Source organism: Athalia rosae, chromosome 7 (genome assembly GCF_917208135.1).
Source record: "Athalia rosae chromosome 7, iyAthRosa1.1, whole genome shotgun sequence".
NCBI classification, from domain to species: domain Eukaryota; kingdom Metazoa; phylum Arthropoda; class Insecta; order Hymenoptera; family Athaliidae; genus Athalia; species Athalia rosae.
In genome coordinates, this window is record NC_064032.1 from 8,140,653 (window position 1) to 8,161,548 (window position 20,896).

The 20,896-nt window shown below is 39.4% G+C and overlaps 2 protein-coding genes across 2 annotated transcripts; both read right to left on the reverse strand.

Moving 5' to 3' along the window:
* Positions 1–12,649: 12,649 nt before the first annotated feature.
* On the reverse strand, positions 12,650–14,508 carry LOC125501870. The gene is made up of 5 exons (XM_048658984.1): positions 14,484–14,508; positions 14,162–14,385; positions 14,082–14,088; positions 13,750–13,887; positions 12,650–13,640 (listed from the first exon to the last, which is right to left on the reverse strand). Exons 1-5 carry the CDS (start codon positions 14,506–14,508, stop codon positions 13,519–13,521), a joined length of 516 nt encoding a protein of 171 aa, XP_048514941.1. The 3' UTR covers positions 12,650–13,518.
* Positions 14,509–16,596: 2,088 nt separating this feature from the next.
* On the reverse strand, positions 16,597–19,432 carry LOC125501871. The gene is made up of 5 exons (XM_048658985.1): positions 18,298–19,432; positions 17,332–17,509; positions 17,037–17,159; positions 16,761–16,923; positions 16,597–16,642 (listed from the first exon to the last, which is right to left on the reverse strand). Exons 1-5 carry the CDS (start codon positions 19,420–19,422, stop codon positions 16,597–16,599), a joined length of 1,635 nt encoding a protein of 544 aa, XP_048514942.1. The 5' UTR covers positions 19,423–19,432.
* Between the last annotated feature and the right edge of the window lie 1,464 nt (positions 19,433–20,896).

Genomic DNA, 20,896 nt, shown 5'->3' on the forward strand with positions numbered 1-20,896 from the left:
ACATAAATTATAACAAAATACCATACAGCATCACCAAATATCACCAAGGCTTTCCTTAACGTATTACTTAGAGTTTACTTAATAACTCAACGTACTAAATGATACCCCGTGCAGCAAATGCACGGGAGAAACGGTAGAAGACCAAATAAATGCTCCGAGAGCGAAAATACAAAACGTACGGTAACGGAATTCAGCCACGAGGCAAACCGGGAGGAATTACAAAATTGCCCAAAAACCGAAAAACGTAACGGACCGGACCGTAACAAATTGCGGTGGGGCGCGTTCCCACCGACTTATCAAATACTGGATGCAGTGGGTCTTTCACCACTGACTTACACTCTTAAATAAACTGGATGCAGTGGGTCTTTCACCACTGACTTACACTCTAAATAACGGATGCAGTGGGTCTTTCACCACTGACTTACACTCTAAATAACGGATGCAGTGGGTCTTTCACCACTGACTTACACTCTGACAATAAAACAAAATACGAAATATTCTAGGCAATTTGCAATCCCCCACGTGGCTACTTCGTGCCTCTCTATGAAGGTGGAAAACCTTACCTTAACGGAAGGAGTTCGGCACCCACTGACTCTAACTTTAATACAATTGTTTAACGGATTCTAGTTTTAATTATACTGTAGCTAAGGGGCGGATGGGAGTGAATCTAAATAACAACGGTAGCGGTAGTATTGGGTGAAAACGGTAGCGGTAGACGGTAGATTTGGGAAACGGCAAAGGAAGATCTGAATTGGTAAGGAAGGATCTAACCAAAACGTCCTGTCTGTTTGCCGGTATCTAGTAGAGTAGGACGAGTTGAGCGCCGGTGTCCAGGATCTTCTTACTCGGAAATCGTCCGGATTGGCGATTCCCTCTCCTAATTAGGCCACAGGTGTAGGGCGCAATTCTTCTGGTGACAATTGAATTTGCCTATTCGGCGCCTCTCCTCTCCTCTGACGTCATCATCCATGCTTCCTCATCGGCCGCGCTCGCTTTTGAGTACTGACCGGCTGGCTGTCTGCGTTCAGAAGGCCATCCAAGGCTGCGTCGACTCAGGCACTTGGAGTCCTCATCCTAAGAGCAACATCTCTATTCTATGTCGTCTCGGGAGTCGGAATGTAGTCCTGGGCTCACTTGTGCCTCGGCCCCTACATGTCTTCCTAGGCAGAACGTCATCTCGGGAGGTTACCAAGTTTTACCCGGTGACGGGATCAGTTCCGGAACGGTAGATGTTATGTTGGTCTGGCTCCTGGCCAGTAAGTTACGGGACGGGAGGTGACACTACTCAGTTCATGCCACCCTATACGCCGCCTTCCGTAGCATCCATTCGTCGATAGCAGAGCGTCTTACGCACCTATCGTCTAGCGGGAGATCGTAGACGGGTCGTCTTGCGGTCCTATACGCCGGTAGCGATTCGGTAGATCGGGAGGCGGGAGATGTTTGCGATGCTGTCATCAGCTGGTGGTCCGGTCCACCACGGGAGAGTGCACATCGGTAGTCTGATTGGCACGGATGACGTCAGAGTTGTACCCTTGGAGGAAAGGGCCCGGGAGGTCCTCGTAGGTCGTCCTGGCTCAACTCGTCGGTATTTTCCCAGGTCACATAAGAGAATATTCGGAACGACAACGAAAATTAGCTTAACATACGGAATATCTCTTATTTCAATTTAGCCTTGGTGATTCGTTTCGGTGTGCTGCAGTTTTCTAGATTATTGACGAAAAACGGGAGGAAATTCCGGGAGATTTGGGTGCCGTAGTAACGGGGCTGAAAACGCCACGTTACAATACATAATGACTAACATCATACTCTCTTCTACCTCAAGCATACTGATAACGATGGAAGGATCGGTTCTCCGACCGCCCCGATAACAGCAAATCAAGAGTTCATGCCCCCTCAAACAAATTGACGATAAAAAATTTGGAGCTTTCTAAAATGTCAACCGAAAGAATACTGTTGTTTTTACGGAGTTTTACAAAACGCTAGCTCTCATAAAGAAGGAAAAAAAAAATAAACGGATAAGCATAACGAGAATACATTTCTCTTACAAATATGAATCAAAACTGATAAAAATTTGAGCTAGGTAGCTCCGCGAAGCACAATACACTTCTAGGCTTCGGCATAGCCGTCGACACGCACAAATTAGAATGAAAGCGACCTGTCGAACAGTTCTGTAAGCTCCACTTCAAGGCCAGCAGCTGACCGTAATCGCAAAAGTCAACACGCCAAGTCTGCTCGCATCAACACCACAGACGAACGTGCCAAACGTCAACGGTATCACGCACTAGCCTAAACAACAGCATATGCGAACCAGGAACAAATGCCAAAAAAACAGTCCACTGATCACAGTTATCCGGCCACAACGCAATAAAATCAGAGGTCCACAAGTTGGCCCGTACGCTGCACCACAGATCACAAACGCACTCGATGGCCCGCACGTAACTACCTTAAAGAGCACAAAAAGTAAGAGCCGAAAATCAAACAGTCAACAGCCGTTAGCCATTCAAGACAGCGAGCCTTATTAACTGCTCACTCATTTATACTTCTAAAATCCCATTTTTGGTTCATTCAGAGGCTAGTCTTTTTCCTATCTCGACTTTCCGACCTACTTCTTGACCTCGTCCAACTTCCACTGGTACCAGGGCCGTCTTCCTATTCTGATTTTCCTAGAGCACTTGGCGTAGGTTAGGTTCAGTAGGTGGTTTTTTTGCCTTCTCAGTTGTTTCCTCTTCTGGTGCTACAAAAGTGAAAGCTATTGTTGATACTGCGATGATTTGAGATTGAGCTAGTACTGGGACCTGAATTTCATAAGCACTATCAAACATCTCAACGAGCTTTTCATATTGCAGCTCTGCTGGCATATTTTAGGGGCACACACGGATATTTTTTTTAAATGTAACCGAGTCCGGTTCCGTTCCTCTTGTGATGTATTGTTTTGTTGATTTGTGTTGAATAATGTGGATGTTTGTTGCAGGTTTAGTAACTTGTGAGGATTTAGAATTCAAAAGAAGTTTATTAACTACATTCGATAGCGATCAGTGCAGCCAAGTAAAAGCGCGGCGCTCGCTGGGACGCTTCCTGACGAAGACTGCGCACGTCAGTAAGTTTAAGCTCCGAAAAGACAATATACAATGTAGATGTAACTCTGTTTCAACATTTTGGACTCAATATTCGCCCTTACGGATGCTTCTTTAAGGTTCCTTGTTGCCAAGATAGATGAATGTACGGACATTGTTTCAAGCCGAAAATCCGAATACGTGGATCGGCAAGAACATGCATCTGACTGAGGTACGGGAACTTCGGAACTGAATGCGAAACGAAATTGGAAAAATGAAAATTATCCTGAAAATGTGAGACCTACGTATCTCGATTCCCGTCATGAGTGGAATTTGGTCGGGTTTGATTCAAACCAAATTATTGTAGGTGTCTTGAAATTAAATGAGAACATTTTTCTCATGATATCCGAAAAAAATATGAAAATAAACACACGAAAGACATGCAGATACGATAGTATCATGCAAATTTTGGCTTGAGCTCGTGGGAATGACGCAGTTTGCAAAATTGCCGACACATTGCAATCCGACGCATACGGGTTTTTGAAATTATTTCCGGAAAAAAGTCCATCATCCACAGTATACGAAATGAAAGCTCATATTTCAAACGTATCGGCTGTTTCATTCAAGCTTCACGGGTACTTCGGATAACAAAAATAGACATCTTATCTAAAATTTGCAATTCATGTAATGTGACGTGGCATTTTTGCCGCCGTCACTTTCGCCCGGAAAATACCGTTTACGTCCCGTATCGCCCGGATAACATCCGTTGTACCGCCATCTCCAAGAAACGGTCTATGCTTAGCCATTTTTAGTCATTTGAATTATCGCAATTTTCTCGTCATTATTTCATAACCCCCTTTCGCCTGTACTTATCGAGACCATCGAAATCATCGAGAACCTCTAGAATATCGCGAGCATCTTAACCTTAGTGACCGGTGAATCGCCGAAGTACCGCACTAATACCAAACCTGACGCTTTGATGAGAAGGAAGTGTGAAACTGTATCTGGATGCCACGCTAACGGCGTACAGGGTCAACGCCAATCTACCGGAATCTCGTGTTAACGAACGACTTATCAGCCTGGAGCTGAACCGGACCAATGCAATGGCAGTTGGATGCCTCTGCAACGGCGTACAGGGCTGTGCCCCCTCCAAAAAGCGCACGAGTAAGCCTTCCATTACCCGGACTCTCTAGCCAGGAGCTGGACCAACCCCTCATAACCTACTGTCTCGGCCGTTGAAGTATCACTGTGGTTGGCCAAAAAAGCTCCCGGTGATCCATCCAAGAGGACTGCAATGCAAGTCCCGGTGTGGCGCATCACGATCCCGCTCCTCAGGTGCATAGTTTGCCTGCAGAGGGACCCGGAGAAGTCTTCTGAGATGGCAACAGGACCAGGAATACTGAAGCCAGCGATACGCCAGTCAAATGCTGACCCCCATGCTGACGCGTCATATCGCCAACGGTTAACCCCAGGTGACACCACGCATCGTTAATTGCTCCCACCAGTCATCTCGTACTCGCGACACGTATTCCACGCACGCTGAAAAGGATCTGTGGAGGGTGGAAAGCCGATGGCCAATAATTGCCGAAATTACGGATCACGCGGTCAACCCCCATCATTGAACACCGAGATTATCGGCTGATCCCCGGAACCAGCAAGGATGTCGATCTTCTTCTACGCCGACAGTCCTAGAGACCTGACGCTATTGAAGTATTAATTGAATCCGGATTTTAGTCCGTTTTTCGCAGTGTTATCAGTGTATCATCTCTCAGTTTTTTTTCCGTTTTTTTCTCTTTTGCTTTTTGAGTATTCTTTAGTTTATTTCCAAGTTTTCTTTTTTTTTAGTTTGTTTGTAGTCGTAAAAGCGCATCCCGTTACCGCCAGTAAGGTAGAAAACTCATATATTTTATGTCAAGCCAACGATAATTCAGCGAAGCAAAATGATTCATTTGGTTTATGGCCCGGAGTGTTGGATCAAGGGATCTCTTTCCGGATTTCCGTATCGTATCGTGCCGATCTGAATTATCTGAGGGCCGATTTTTCAATAATTGGGAATAATTATTAAACGGTCACTGTTTTAGTCATCGCTATCACCCGCTTGCACTGTAATATATCATCCCGCTTCAACTTGGTTACCTGCAATTTCATTAATATTTCTGTTACTTCCGCTTCACTGTTTTGCCACCGTTTTTGAAAACTTTTGCCGTAGTTGTAGCGGTGGGATTAGCACTCGTAATTGAAAGATCCATCTATTGTCGGTTGATGCTGTAAAACCACACGTTAATCCGCCTAACGAATCTCTACGCCCGCTGCCTGACGTAGCGTAATAATTGTCTTTTTCAACGAATTCAGACCTAAATAGAAGGACAGGAGCATAGGCGGCTTTGAAGCTCGCTGAGTGTACCTCGAGATTCGGACTGTACTCTGACCAGAAGATAGCAGTACAGTAACGTTTACATCTGTGTGCACTCACACTTTAGCACAATCACAAAGGCTCAAAACTCAACATCGGTGTGCGAAGGCTCGAAGCCCCGCCCTCGATTTGGTAGTTCTCCTCCACTCATTCGTGGCATACGCTCGAGGTACACAGGCTTTCTCTCTCACACCCGAAGCTGTTAATAGCGCTCTGGTAAGCGGTCTACAAACACGTGCTTGCAGTGAATTCAAATTTTGTGGCTTTTTGAAGTTCAAAGAGATTCAGCTTAGTTCAGTGTTATTGTTTGATATTTTAGATATTGTGTAGTTTTTGTTGTTGGTAGATTTACGAAGTTGAGAGGATTTTTTCAAATTGGTTTTATTTTGCTGTCGTTATCTCTGGTATTGGGCGGTTTTGATAGTTCGATAGGTTTCTAATCGGTTCGCTCGTAGTATTTTTCCAGCTTTTTGATAATCATAATTGAATTGGGGATTAGCGTCATGCCGGCGAGAAATCTTTGCTACTACGTGCACTGCACGAACACCAAACCAAAACGATCCAACCTTCCCTTTCACCGTTTTTTCACACACGAGGCGACGTAAGCAATTTATACACAATGGTATATCACAAGGTCTATGTGTCGATATATCGTTAGGTGGGCTATGATCTCATTCATCTAGATTTTCTAGGATTTATCGGAATCACTCCTTCACGGTTCGATACTATTCAACTTCATTACCTTTCCATTGCATTGCACGTACAGCGACTATAATGGCTTCCGAATATTTCAGTTATTTTCCGGTGTGGTGACAGTATAGTGAGTTTGTCCTCACTTACTTCTCAGCATGTAGTCAGTACATTGAACCTTTCGCCATCCCCGATTCACAATTCCGTCGTTATTAAATCGGCACGCAACTTTTATGCGACTATTATGGCGTTTTCAGCTTGGTTATTATTATATCCTGCATTATTGTATCATTGGTTTCGTTTCGCAATAAAAGACTCGTCGGTTCACTAAGAATATTTTCCGTAAATAATAACGGGGTCAAGTTTTATCGTATATATAGTACTACAACCAAAGGACCAATGCACTTTGACTTTGTTGCAATTCATTTTAGGTCATCGGATTGTTTGCACATTTCAATTTCAGTCAACTGGATTGGATCGCGCGATCTGACAATCCAAATTTCGCCGAACTATCGGAAAAAGAGCTGGGTGATGAGCGGGTCTGCTCCGAGCATTTTAGCGAAGAGAGTTTTCACCCAACTCGCTCAGTTAGGAATATTTTAAAACGAACATCGATCCCGATTGATGGTGCCTTCAGCAATAATAATAATCATGTAGTAATAACAGAAGATAATGTAAAGTCGAATCAACTTTTAGAGAGTCAGGTACCAGCATCGTATCCGGCCATCGATCTTCCTGGATCTTCAGACAACGCCACTGTCACTTGAAAAATTGACAATTTACTAAACATGCTAAAACTAGATTCCTCTCATCATGACCTTGATCACATCCAACCCTTTCCTGAACATTGCTTGACATCTATGAACGTGCGGCCTACAAAATATTATCTCACTCCCAGGGAGAGGCAACTGACCCGAAAAATCCAACGACTGTCTGTTTAGTCAAAATTGAAGGCGCAGCGTGTACGTAGATTGGAAAGGACGAACTCGACGAACAAACGTACTACGATAACAGATCTTGTTGACAGCGCATCTAAATATTTAAATAAAGAACAATTATTATTTTCCAAAATTCAATCAGCCCACAGCAAATTACGTAAGTGGACAGAGGAAGAGAAGCAGTTTAGTTTATCCCTGTACTATAAGTCACCCAAAGCCTATGTTTTTTTACGAGACGTTAAAAAAATGGCGTTACTTTGCGTCACTTTGATGAGAAATTGGATCAGAGAACTGAATCTCAGGATTAGATGACAGATTTGACTTTCTGATCGCTTAAAAGAAAAAGCACAGACAATGACAGAATACGAACGCGAATCTGTGTTGATGTGGTACGAAATGAGCATTAAGACGTTCCTGGTGTACAATCCGAAAGATGACCTTGTAGAAGGCTTTGAAGACCACGGTGAGCTCGGTCGCAGTGACAAGTTGGCAAGGCATGCACTTGTCTTCATGTTACTTGGCTTGAGGTACACTTGCAAGCAGCCTATTGCGTATTTCGTCTCACATGGAGACCTAAACGGCCTTGACCTTGAAGAGATAACTTCATCAGTAGTAAATAAAGTCTAAAACAGGATTTCAATATAAGATCTATGGTATGCGATCAAGGTGCAGCCAACAGAGACGCAGTTACCTCCCTAGGAGTGACCCAGGACAGATCTTTTGTAGTATTCGCTGAAGGACGGAAATTTTTTTTTTTGTTATGTTGTGCTGCACTCAATAAAAAGTATTAGAAATAATCTACTGAAACAAGACTTTGTAGTTGACAAACAGACGATTTCTTGGAGTGCAATTCGGGAACTACGGGAGGCCGAACGTGATAAACCTAGCAAAGCAACACCGAAACAAACCGATCGTTATATCGCACCTAATAACTTCCAGCGTATGACGGTTAGTCTCGCGACCCAGGTCTTTAGCGCGACGGTGTCGGCTGCAATGAACACCGGCAAGATTACAGGAGATTTGGTGGACCTGAATTGCATAGCGACTGTCAATTTTGTCCGTAAAATGAATGACATCTTAGACTGCCTCAATAGCCGCCATCCTAACGATCCAAATCCACCGAAATGCGCCTTATCTTCCAAACACTCCTAGGTGCAAGAACACTTAGAGTCAGCTTTGCTATGGATCCAAAAGTGGAAACTTCCGACCGAACAGACCCCACCTCCCTACTTTGGTGGATTTATATTGAGCATCAGAGGTATTTTTATGCTGTGAGAAGAAATGAAGGGGTACATTGGTACAAGGGTACATTGTTCTTGAAGACCGCATATCTCAATCAAGACAAACTTGAGAACTTGTTTGCAGTTCTGCAAGCTCGTTCAGGGCACAATGATAATCCCTCTGCCATGCAATTCCGCAGAAATCTGCAATACTCGATGAAGGTTAATTTAATAAAGCCACCGTCAGGGACAAACTGTGAGATTGACGACGCCCAAGTTTTGCTAGCGATCGAAGGAAACGCTATTACAGACCGTACAGACTGTACAGACGAACAAGGTGATCAAAATAGCATCGACATAACTGCAGACACTGAGATCGACCGAACAGACGCCACTGTAACGATCGACATCGAGGGTACCGCGAGCACCGATGATAATCGGTCCGGGGTAGTTTCAAATCAGTGTATTCAGCCGGCTTCTCCGGCAACCGAAACAACTCTAGAAAGATGCTCTATGAAATACGTTGCAGGGTATTTAGCTCATGAATGTTTGCTTTAATTCAATTGCGAAAACTGCAGAAACACTTTAACTAAGGATCATCAAGATTAAGAGCACAACGATGAATTACTTATTTTCTGGCGGGCTTACGAAACGAAAGAGGGGAACCAACTGGGTAATCTGAAAATTCCATTCGAAGACTTCAATTCTTGCATCATTTTGGCCTAATATAGATTTACTACAGAATTTCGGCAGAATCGCCACAAGCCTCAGATCGGCCTCTACCTCGGCACCTGTATCCAAAATGCTCTCACGAACAGCACGACGTACAACAGGTTTTGGGGTGTAGATGGTGAATCGGGAATCCAAATAGATTTCTTTGTGAGGTTACACATTTTTTTCTAACTTGAAATGCATATCTAGGGATCCTAAAGATCAGGCAGGGGCAAAAAAGGATAATAGTTCTAGTTCGACAGGTAGCAGGAAATTGCTAAAAGTCACCCATCAATAAGATGCTGGATCAATCGGGATCCATACTTCAACGATTGCCGAGTACCATTCACCACCATTCATCACCATTCATTACCATTTATCACTTACCATATTTATCATTTTCTTGTGTTGTTTTTTGGCCTTATCGCCCTTCTGGAGGAAGCGCTAGTACGACAAGGAAAGCTCGAATTGGCGGCGCGGATTTTCGACATTTGTCGACGGTTTGTCGAACACTTAATTTCCCACCAATTAAGCTGCTCAAGTCGTCATTCGAGACTTTCCAATCATCACGATGGTTCTCTGTGGAGTACCCTCAAAAATTTGTTGATCACAGGAATCCTGCTATCGTGGCTAATTTATCATTTGCCGCAATTGAATATGCAATAAAGCGTGCACGCGCGAATTTGAGCCCGACTACACCCGCGATCCTGCGAGACCTCGGCCAGATCCTGACCGACTATGGACCCGTGCAAGATATCTATCGAGGGCTGGTCGAAGGGGCCGACGGATCTCTGGCGATAGTTTTCGCAAGCGACATCATGTTGCGACTATTGGGGAGTGCGGGTGAAATCTACGTCGAGGGACTTGTAGAGGAAGCTTTTTTGAAAAAAATAAAACCTCGTTCGAGATTTCCCCAGACTCTAAAATTCACTGCAATGATTATGTCACACGGTTTTGGAGGAATCGTTAGTGCAAATAACATTTAATTATGATAAATTTTCTAGGTTGTGCCAAACAGACCACCGATTGCGTAGCTTTACACCGTTTACATCCGCGTGATGGATACTATACGTATTACTTTTATTCACAACGAAATTTATTCTCTGATATTGAATAAGGATTTGATAAACGCATACAATATACATGTGTATATGAAAATTTATATCAATGTTCGATTTCTATTATGATCCTACGATCGCACGTAAAAATGGAAAATTATTCGAGTCTTCCAAATCTTCCGAGTCTGAGGTTCAACACGCTATACATATAAGAAGTATACTCCCTAGATAGCAAGCATGTCCAAAGGATATCTCTGAGACGTCTTTACGCAGACGTCCGAGCGCGTCGAAGTTACGACTTCATTAAAGTTGTCTCTGCAGAAAGACGTTTCTTACACGACGCGCGCAAGACGTCTTGGAAAAGACGACGCTGTAAAAGACGCGGGAAAGCGTTCAGTCTTTAGTACGTTGGGACGCCGGGTAGATCGCGCCTCGTGCGACTCTACTGTCATGCTATTGTTTGACGACGGTTTTGCGAGTAACTATAGTCACACGAGTGCGGCCTGGAAATCCCGGAATCCCGGGATCTCTCTTTCCTTCCTCGCTGTGAATGTGAAACCACGCGGCACACCGTGCTTACAATACATGTATTATAAATGCAATTCATGATAATAAGGTAAGAACTTATTTCGTTATTAATAATAGGGAGGGCATTGATTGTGGTGCATGTATGTATTACGTTTTTTATTTATTCAAAACTCGTAGAAACCTAGAAATTCCGAAATCTGTCGTATAACCTCACTTAGAAGACGCCATCCCAGTCTCCGAATTTAAGGTGAAGCGCTCGAAGCATCTTATTATCATTTTGTCGATACATATAAGTAAACAGAGGCAGACGATACTTCGGGCGCTCCGAGTGAAATCGGAGAAATACCCTGTTAAACAGAGCTTTCTGTGCCATAACCACGTCGAATTATTTCAGTGTCAACGAATTCGTTGAACCGACGCTCCTTTTTTCTCTGGCTGTAAACGTGGAGCCGCCTCGAGCAATCCAGCTCCCCAGCCGACGCAGTTATATATCTGCAAGATTGCAATGATATAACCTAATATCACAGCATATATAACCTGAGAGTTACAGTTGCATTGCGACTATCAAGTAATTTCGCTGATTTTGCAAGTTTCGATGATGTAATTCACACATTGCATGTTATGTAGCATGTTACATGACAGTGACTTCAATGTTTCAAACTAATGTAACTCACCTTCATGTATTTACCAACATAACGTCAACTTTAGGAGTTATGTTTATGCTATGAGATATTTTAGGTAACTGTTATATGTTTAACTGCACTCTGGGTATATAACATCTATGTTCGTGTTATCACTAACGAATGTCACATGGAACTTGAAGTTATGTCAAAATAAGGTAATTAGTACATTTATTTTATGTAAAATCGGATGTAATCGCAACATTAATGTTATGTGAAAATGAATGTAACAGTGACGATCGAATTGAAATGACGGGCGGTAATATTAACATTGCATGTATAGAATGATAAAGATGGTTTTGCGAGGAACAACAACATAATCAATTGGTAGCATAATATATTTATTAAATGTAAAAAAGATGCGTCATCAATGTAACAGCTTGATATGTAGACACTCTAGGTTATATGTAATTTGAATCGCAGTTCTAAAATTATATCCTTTCACGTTATAATACTTCACATTCTATTGCACATCACTTTTTTTTAACATCTTTTATTCTCAACATTATGAGTTATCAATTTATTATTCAACATCATAAGGTTCGACATTTCATAATTATGAAGCTTATAGTTTAGGAACAATATCACCTATGACATAATAGGAAAACTATATAACAGCTAGGACTAACTCAGAACAATTTAATAACTTCATTAAAATAGATGAGAGCATATTAATTGAACTATGAAATTAAACCTAATTTTTCAGCCATGTTTTTCTCTTTGGAACTTAGGATAATAGCTATTTATATAATTATATAAAATAAATACTAATAAAAGGGGTATCACAATAAAGTTGAGTGAATGTCCCAGTTACTGAACGTGTCCCATTACATACATTTTAAAATATTATATTATTATTGAATCTTTTCATGTAAAATCAATATAACATGATAAATATCAATCTCTATACTCTCAATCACTCATTTTTTCTTGAAACTAGAAAAACTGTTATCATGATTTATAATTTTATGAAATAATCGCTAATAGTTGTGATATTACGTTGCTGAGACATGTACCTGATGAGTTAATGTATATAATAAAATTAAAAAAAATATAATAAAATAAAATAAGTCTAATAGCTGTCCTCAGATGAGTTTTAATCTTTGGGCTGTTTTGAATAAAGTAAAATTTCAATACGTGGTGCTTATATATTATCTTTTTTTTTATCTATATATATATATTATTTATATTGTATATATTAGGCTGATTCAGAAAAATCGACTTTTTTTCTGAAATCCCGCACTAAAATATCCTCAGAGTACTGAGAAAAGAAGCCTGTGAAAACCGCTCTTAATTTTAATATTCAGAGGTCGCGCATCGAAGATTTCTATCTTCCATTTAAATAACACGGAAAATTTTTTTTTAGTTCCAAATTTTCTAGCTCACAATACAATCAACGGATTTATATGCGCGATGAATATTTTTGTAACAAATTGAACGCTGTACAAAAAATGTTTCTCATGATTTTTTGATCAACCAAAGCGTTTGAAAGTTATTCAAGCTGAAAGTTGAATTTATGTCATCATTGCATTTTTTTACTTTAATTTTAGGCAACTTTATTGAAGGTTTCATCAAATGTAATTTTTTTTCACACAAAATATTGAGTGGAAAATTTTGAATTATTATTACACACAAGTCCATTATTGTTAGTAGAAAATGATTTGAAAATTTCGTCAATATTGATGAATACATAAAAAAGGATTTTGATCAACATTTTCCAGAAATGATAGGTGTTTCAGAGAATTTTATTCGAAAGGCTTATTGAACCTAGTGATTTTGATTTTTTGAATAACTATTTTTTTTTAATTTGATGATACCTTTGATGAATTTGCCCGAAATTAAAGTAAACAATGCAATTATGAGTTTATGACATAAATTTAACTTTTAACGTGAATACCTTTCAAACGCTTCGGTTTATCAAAAAATCATAAGAGATATTTTTTGTAGAGCGTTCAATTTTTTACTAAAATATTTATCACGCATAAAAATCCGTTGATTAGTTTGTGAGCTAGAAAATTCTGAAAAAAAATTGTTTTCCTGTGTTATTTAAATGGAAGATAGAAATCTTCGATGCGCGACCTCTGAATATTAAAATTAAGAGCTCTTTCTACAGGCGTCTTTTCTCAGTATTTTAAAGATATTTTAGTGCGGGCTTTAAAAAAAAAAAGTTGATTTTTTTAATCAGCCTCATATATTTTATATTATATAAGTTGGGACATGTTTGAGACTATGGATTTTGCCCATTTTTTCCTTTCCTTGAAATCCGCTGCTTGGCAAAACGGAACCACTCGGCACCATGGCTTTCAAAATCGAGGTCCGTCACCCCTGCGTGCGATGAACATATGATATCTGCAAAATTCAAAGTGTGTTTTTAACAGTGTCTACAACATTGTAATGTTGGCAACTAAAATGAATTCAGCTGCAACAATTTCATACAATTTAAAAATCTCCAAATCACCTTTTATGATATTGATGGTTTTTAATTTCATGACCGCAAAATTATTGCGTCGTCCCTTCCATGAACATTGTTTGGCGCAGCTGTCGTCAAAGACTTTCGTTAACACTCTGTATATGTTATCTTTTGGTAGATGACCACCTAAAATTATATATGTATGAGAATGAAATACAATTTCATTGAACTTGTTAACACTTCGTGGACGTTATTATGCTAGTTCAGAGGAGATTTTCGATCATATTTCATCTAAATGAATTATGCAAAATATTTGAGAAAAGAGATATTTTTGTTGAACTATCACTCATGTTTTTTTAAGAACTGGTAAACTCAATTGCTGACGTACTGACGAAAATGTAAAAAAAATTCATGATTTTATGACAGTATGTTGGAGCTGGGCTTATCAATGGTGGCTTACAAATTGTAAAACTGCATTCTCGTTAGTCGTGATAAGATCTTCGAAGAGTGTTATTTCTTGTAAAGTTTTGATCGGCAGCGAAGTATTTATTAGGTTGAATCGTGTTTCTGCTTCCGTAAGTGGCTGGCGATTGGTTTTTTTTTCTAGAGAGGTCAAACGATTGTCGATGCTCTTGAGCTGGATATTCATGTCCGCAAGCATTCTAATAATTTTACTAAGAGACTCTGAAAAATAAAGCGGTCAGTTGGGTGGAAAACTGTAGCAAATTGTGTATACTGTGATTCCATCATAACTGTACCCGAATAATGTGAGAATTACTAACCTTCAATGTACAACGTGTCATACATATTTTCAATAGGTTTGACACTACGTGTGGAAAGTGGTGTAGCACCAAAAATTATTGGCGAATCAGATACGGAACCTTCAAAATAAAAATGAATGTATCACGAAACACTGCAGGATATGATAACAATTGCACTATTATTAAATGTACAAAATGAAATGACAAAATTTACTAAAAATACACGAATAACTATTACAACCTTCGACAACTGATGATCCGAACCTACTTCTGGAAGGTTTGACACAATGGCTACGAGGTGTGACGTTGACCAACGCTGATTCAGTTTCATAATCTGCGGAAATAAATTTAATTGTGACAAACGTTTCAATATAGAATTTAATTTGCTAGTAAACTTCCATGTCAGTAACAAATTTTGAAAGTAAATTCATTCCTTGTGATATTACCTTCTATTTCCGTAGGAATATTTGATGTCATTGGCACGTTTGGTTTTTTTGCACCTATGTCAATTATGTCCGCTTGATTGCCTGACATTGCAGAACTATCTGAAATGTTGATATCAACTGAGTATAGAATATAACATAGTCAATATATCAAAGGAATGGGTCCAATTGATCACTATAAAACATGTGAGACATGTACTGTACCGGTTTGCTACAATCGGCAGATTTAATGTGAATGTTGGGCGCCAAGTTGAAATTCAACTAATTTTTTAGACTCTTCTCCTAGGTCGATTGGACATACGTCCTTGGGCCGGATACAAAAAATAAATAGGACTGGACTATGATTGCGTCGTAGGAAGGAAGGATTTATAGTGGAACATAGGTTTTTATTCAGGACACACAATTATATGGGAATGATAGGAATTTACAAACACTTTTTCTTAAGACTAAGAGGATTTCTTTCCTTTTTTCACAAATTGTTTAATAACAGATATCCTTTTTTAGGGACTATCCTATCTATCTTTATAACTTTTTCTGTTTTCTCACTTTTAAAGGTTCTACTATTTTCTATATTAGAGACTCCTATACTTAGTAGAGAACAACCATATCCCAGAATCTAGGTACAAGGAGGGAATTTAATGCAACCTCAATGCGTTGACTTTAGTATTCAATTGAATTTAGGGGGAAAAGATTTTTTAGGTGGTTATAGCTCCGGACAGGCAAAGAAACCGAAGCGTCTCCGCGATGCCGGCATGCGAACCAAAAATAGGGGAAAATCAGAGATCTGGACAGGCAAAGAGACCGAAGCCACTCCGCGATGCCAGCAACTCAGATTTGTGCAGGATTTTACGGGTAAAGATCTGGACAGGCAGAGAAACCGAAGCAACTCCGCGATGCCAGCAACTTCACCGGGCAAGATTTTACGAGTAAAGATCTGGACAGGCAGAGTAACCGAAGCCACTCCGCGATGCCAGCAACTTTACCGGGCAAAAGAAGACTTCTTTAAGAGAAAACCTATTGAAGATCTGGACAGGCAGAGGGACCGAAGCCACTCCGCGATGCCAGCAACTTCGCTAGGTGATCAGGTACAAGGGATATGGTGATCCTGTTTGAGTTGAGGAATTCGGCGGATTATATATCTCCTTCATCCTTTTGTCCCCACGAGAGGCCACTATTCGTTTGTATCCCTCTAGGAGTCACGTATTCAACTCATCTGGTTTGCTCGGGGCCTTCTGAGGTACTCCCGGCGATCGCGAAATTAAACAATTGCCAGCGCGCTTCACGTATACTGACCTACACACTTCCGTGGATCGGTATTCGTGTCGCTTACTTCTAATATCTTTTTCTTCCTATCTTTAGAGGATTGGGCGCACCACGTTACAGTACATGTACAAACTATATTATGTGAAAGACTTGCGATTTTCTCTTCATTTCCCATTATTATGAGAATTACGATAATAGATTAGAGCCCCCACTACATTTGTACGAAATAATCATGCATATATTACAGCTACTTTAACATCTTATAAGTTATACATAAAAACGAATTTATGATAATGGGAAATGGTTGATCAACTTTACAATGACTAATAACGGCGAGATTTTTATGCCAAAAAACAGAACTGGCGATTAGCCACAGATAAAAGGAGCGATTTATCCCGACGTGTCACGTTATGATAATAGGACAGCAGTTATTGAGTACTGAGACAGTCTAACGAGTAGACATACAACGCAAAGCTGCCATCATATAACAAGCAAATAAATTATTTTTCGTAAATTTACATTTTCCTAATGAAACTGTACCACACTAAATACCCTCCCCGACCGATACGTCACAGTGAAATAAACAACTCACAAAAATGTTTTCTTACCGACTGAATTCGGTGGCAAGGTTTCGTGATTATTATTCAGAACCAATAAAGACTGACCAATCAAAGTTGCTGATTTATTCATTACACTTTCGTTTACGGTTGGCATCGAAGGTGGCCGGCCTACACTTATTCCAGGATCTGTTGATTCTATCAAACAAATTATTAAATAATTTTCATATTTTTTATAAGTCACAGGTAATTTTAGGTTCAGTGAATGCAGGTGAATTCATTGAATTTGCATTTGGGATTTAGTTCCTTACCTTCATCGCTTGTTGATTGGTCTTGCTGCGGCATAGTTATTCTCTTTCCTCTCCCAAGAAGTTCGTCGTCAGTACTGGTATACGTCGGATTTCCCGCAACTTTCCTTGCCTTATCAAGATTAGCTGTTTGGTAGCGAACGAAAAAATAAAAGTCTCGACTAATTGCGATATAAAATAGTGAGATCAAATTACATTATGGTGATAGTTCGAGATTGGTTTGGTTACTATAGAATCTGATATCTACATTCGAAACCATCAGCAATTCATTTATTGAAAAATTAAAAATTAAACTTACAGCAGTAGCGCTCTATTTCTACGTTGTACAAAACCCACTTCGATTCAACAGGTGGAGAACAACTGGATATTAAAGATGCTACATTTTTTGATCTCTCAGGCCACCAACATTGTGCCTTATTGTCACTTATTCTTAGCCAACAAGCCGAAACTTCCGAAACACAGTCCGTATCGGGAAACTGTACAATGGCATACATGTCGTTGTTTTTTTCTTACGGAAATTACCTTTAACATCAAAGGGCATTATTAGATTTGGCACACTTACCTATAATATTAAATATCCTCATCAATGGCATATGAGCAACCAAAAATTTAATGTGAGTCGCAAGTGGATTGCGAATAATTATCAATGAATACTGATTGAATTTGAATACTAAACGAAAAGCAGGAAATATATTTCAATTCCCAAAGTTTGTATCGATGTCTGGAATGTCCATCATATACTCACGTGTGTTTCATAACTCACGTACAATTATCGTAATCGTCACTATCCGGATTACGAGCCGGATTAAATTAAATACTGCATTAATTATTGTAATGCAACAATGGAATAATTATATTGGTGTCAATATCAGGATTTTGTTTTAAGATCAAGCATTTTTTTGTTATCTTGGCTACTGGGATGTTCATAAATTCTGACATATCTCTATTCGTGACAATTGATATTCCCAAACGGCGAGAGTCACAAGGGCTGCGATAAAGTGGTTGGGCATTTAGAAATTGTTTTGCCTTTATATAAAGATTATCATTTTCTTTGAATATATCATGGATGACAATTATGTTACCGTCAGTCAACATGCAACAATTCTCATGTTTTTTTTTTTTTGATGACGAAGGTTTTGAATTCCAATGTAGAAATATAGGTTTCTCTGGCATAACTAGTATTTTTCTCGTAATGAATGATAGGGTAATTTTTGCGAACCGAAGAAATTTTGCGGAATTGATTTTGTTCAATAATTCTATTCACGATTTGCTCTAAGGGTTTACCACTCGTCCTGAGTTGATTTTTAATCTTCTGCATGTTATTCTCATACTTAAACGAGCTGAAGTTATCTACCGGCCCAAACTTTCTGACATCATTACATAAATGTACTAAATTGTGTACATTATATGAGAGAAACTGATGTCCATACAAGCTCCCGTAGTTGCTAACAAACCAAGTAAGCAGCGATTGTGCATAATCAATCAATACGGTACAATACTCTGGGTCAGCCAAGATCCTTATAGCAACGCTTAATACAACAAAATGTTCATAATATTTCACTGGTAGTAGATTTCGTAGAACAACTGGTCCAGTATAAAGAAGAAATTGTCTCAATTCCGTGGCTTTCCATCTATCTATTTCATGCAAACTTCTTGGGAGTCGAGCAAATTCGCTGGTTATGAACGGTCTCAATACGATTAGACTGGCATTAATCGAATTTTGTGTATTTTCCTGCAATCTAACGTCACGTTTTCCTTTTACCCAACGTTGAATTAACCGTTTCAAACAACCTAAGCAAGTAAGGTGCGCATAGTCGAGTGGTACCTGCGATACCATTCCAATTTTTAGTTTTTCAAGACATGTATTTCCTATATGATGTTCAGGGTGTTGTTTTAACCTGAATGATTCATCCGTCCTTTCAGTAGAATTTACTTCAGGGAAAATTACTCTATTTTGCAGAAAGTCTCCTTCTTGTATACACTTTGAACAACCAAAATAACCAGTGTGTCCCTTAACCTGAGTTACAAAGGCTTTTGCTGGCGCATCAGCAATTATAGCGTTTAAAGTTACTTTGATATTTTTATTATCAATAACGAAACCTTCTTGCTGCAAATGTTTCAGTTCATCTACCAAAGGTCTAAGGAATTCGTTAACATCCGCAGGTTTTTTCATACCGTGGAATATACCGATTACAAATGGATCGGTGTAGCAATCTGAAACGACCGAACCCATTATAGGCCAAAATTGACTCGAAGAACTTTTTGCCAGAGGTAGACCATCAACGCTGATATCAAATTTTACTTCGTTCGGATAATTATAAAAATAACTTCTCAATGAAAATTCAATTCCTTCACGTAAGCCAAAATGGGCATAGTGACCGTTAGCCATTTGAATTATGCTTGACGATGCAAAAATGTAACCAACTTGGGAAATAACGGACACCCGACTGTTGATAAATGAATAAAAAATTCGAGGGGATTTTATATATATATTTTAAATATATTTGCGTAGTCAAATTAGGGGATAGAAGGTCAAAAATCTTGTCAATTAATACTCTCGCAGGACCACTTTAAACTGTATACATATGAGCAATTCCACCAATTATCAACGAATGTTTGGGCCCCAAAAAATCGATTTGCCTCAATTTTTTTCCTCGCGCATTCTGTAAACCAAGACTATATAGTGGATTCACCAAGTTTTAGCGCGATAGGACGTACCGTTCACGAGAAATACGATATTTAATTTTTAGGACAAAATTTTTATCAAAAAATGCAAGAGAATAAAGTAAAATAAAAATAAAATAAAAAATTAATAAAATAAAATGAAGTTAATAATCGATCGTAGTTCACGCGTGACCCCGTTGCCGTCCCACTCTGGAAATTTGGGTTTCTTACTGAAAAAATCTCAGCTTTCAGAATAAAAATGCAGAAGAATGATGAAATATTGAGGACAAGGAGAAATCGCTGTTTCTTTTGTCAAAAAACGTGTTTTTGAGGGGGTTTCAGCACAGTTGACAAAAAATGAAAAATTTATTCGGAAAGCTGAGAGTTTTGCACAAAGAAAACGCATTTTTCCGAATTTTTATTAAGACGATAGAGATACGTTAAAAATGCGCTTAAAAATTTTGTCCCAAAAATTGAATATCGTATTCCTCGTGAACGGTACGTTCTATTGCGCTGAAACTTAGTGAATCTACTGATCTTGGTTCACAGAATGCAATAAAAAAAAATTGAGGCGAATCGATTTTTTTGGGCCCAAACATTCGTTGATAATTGGTGGAATTGCTCATATACGGAAAGTAATAAAGTATTTCGTTCAATCAATGTCGATTTTAACGAATAAACTCGCTTCATGGTTTATCAAAAACTGATACATGAGAAATAAATAATATGTAGGGTTTTAACCTTAAAAATGTTCCTCGCGCGGATATTCAAAAAGTACTGATATTTTGTAAAAGTATTGATATTATTACTTCTGAGCTAGCTGCACATCAGGTTATAGAACTGCTGCGTGATTCCAGGATCGCGCTATTATATATTTGTGAGCCGTAAATTCGATGTAAAGTACGCATTGCCGTGATGATTCAGGCGTTTCGTAACACGTAGATCACAAAGTTATATAACTGCTGCGTGATTCCAGGATCGCGCTGTTATACATTTGTGAGTCGTAAATTCGATGTAAAGTACGCATTGCCGTGATGATTCAGGCGTTTCGTAACACGTAGATCACAAAGTTATATAACTGCTGCGTGATTCCAGGATCGCGCTGTTATACATTTGTGAGTCGTAAATTCGATGTAAAGTACGCATTGCCGTGATGATTCAGGCGTTTCGTAACACGTAGATCACAAAGTTATATAACT

Coding starts and splice junctions, on each gene's coding strand:
- LOC125501871 (XM_048658985.1), bottom strand. CDS start 19,422: ATGGCTAACGGTCACTATGCCCATTTTGGCTTACGTGAAGGAATTGAA. Junction 17,510..18,297: donor GTAAACCCTTAGAGCAAATC/GTGAATAGAATT, acceptor GCCATTGTACAG/TTTCCCGATACGGACTGTGT. Junction 16,924..17,036: donor CCAATCAACAAGCGATGAAG/GTAAGGAACTAA, acceptor TTTGTTTGATAG/AATCAACAGATCCTGGAATA.
- LOC125501870 (XM_048658984.1), bottom strand. CDS start 14,508: ATGTATGACACGTTGTACATTGAAG. Junction 14,386..14,483: donor TGACACGTTGTACATTGAAG/GTTAGTAATTCT, acceptor TTTATTTTTCAG/AGTCTCTTAGTAAAATTATT. Junction 13,641..13,749: donor AACCATCAATATCATAAAAG/GTGATTTGGAGA, acceptor TGAATTTTGCAG/ATATCATATGTTCATCGCAC.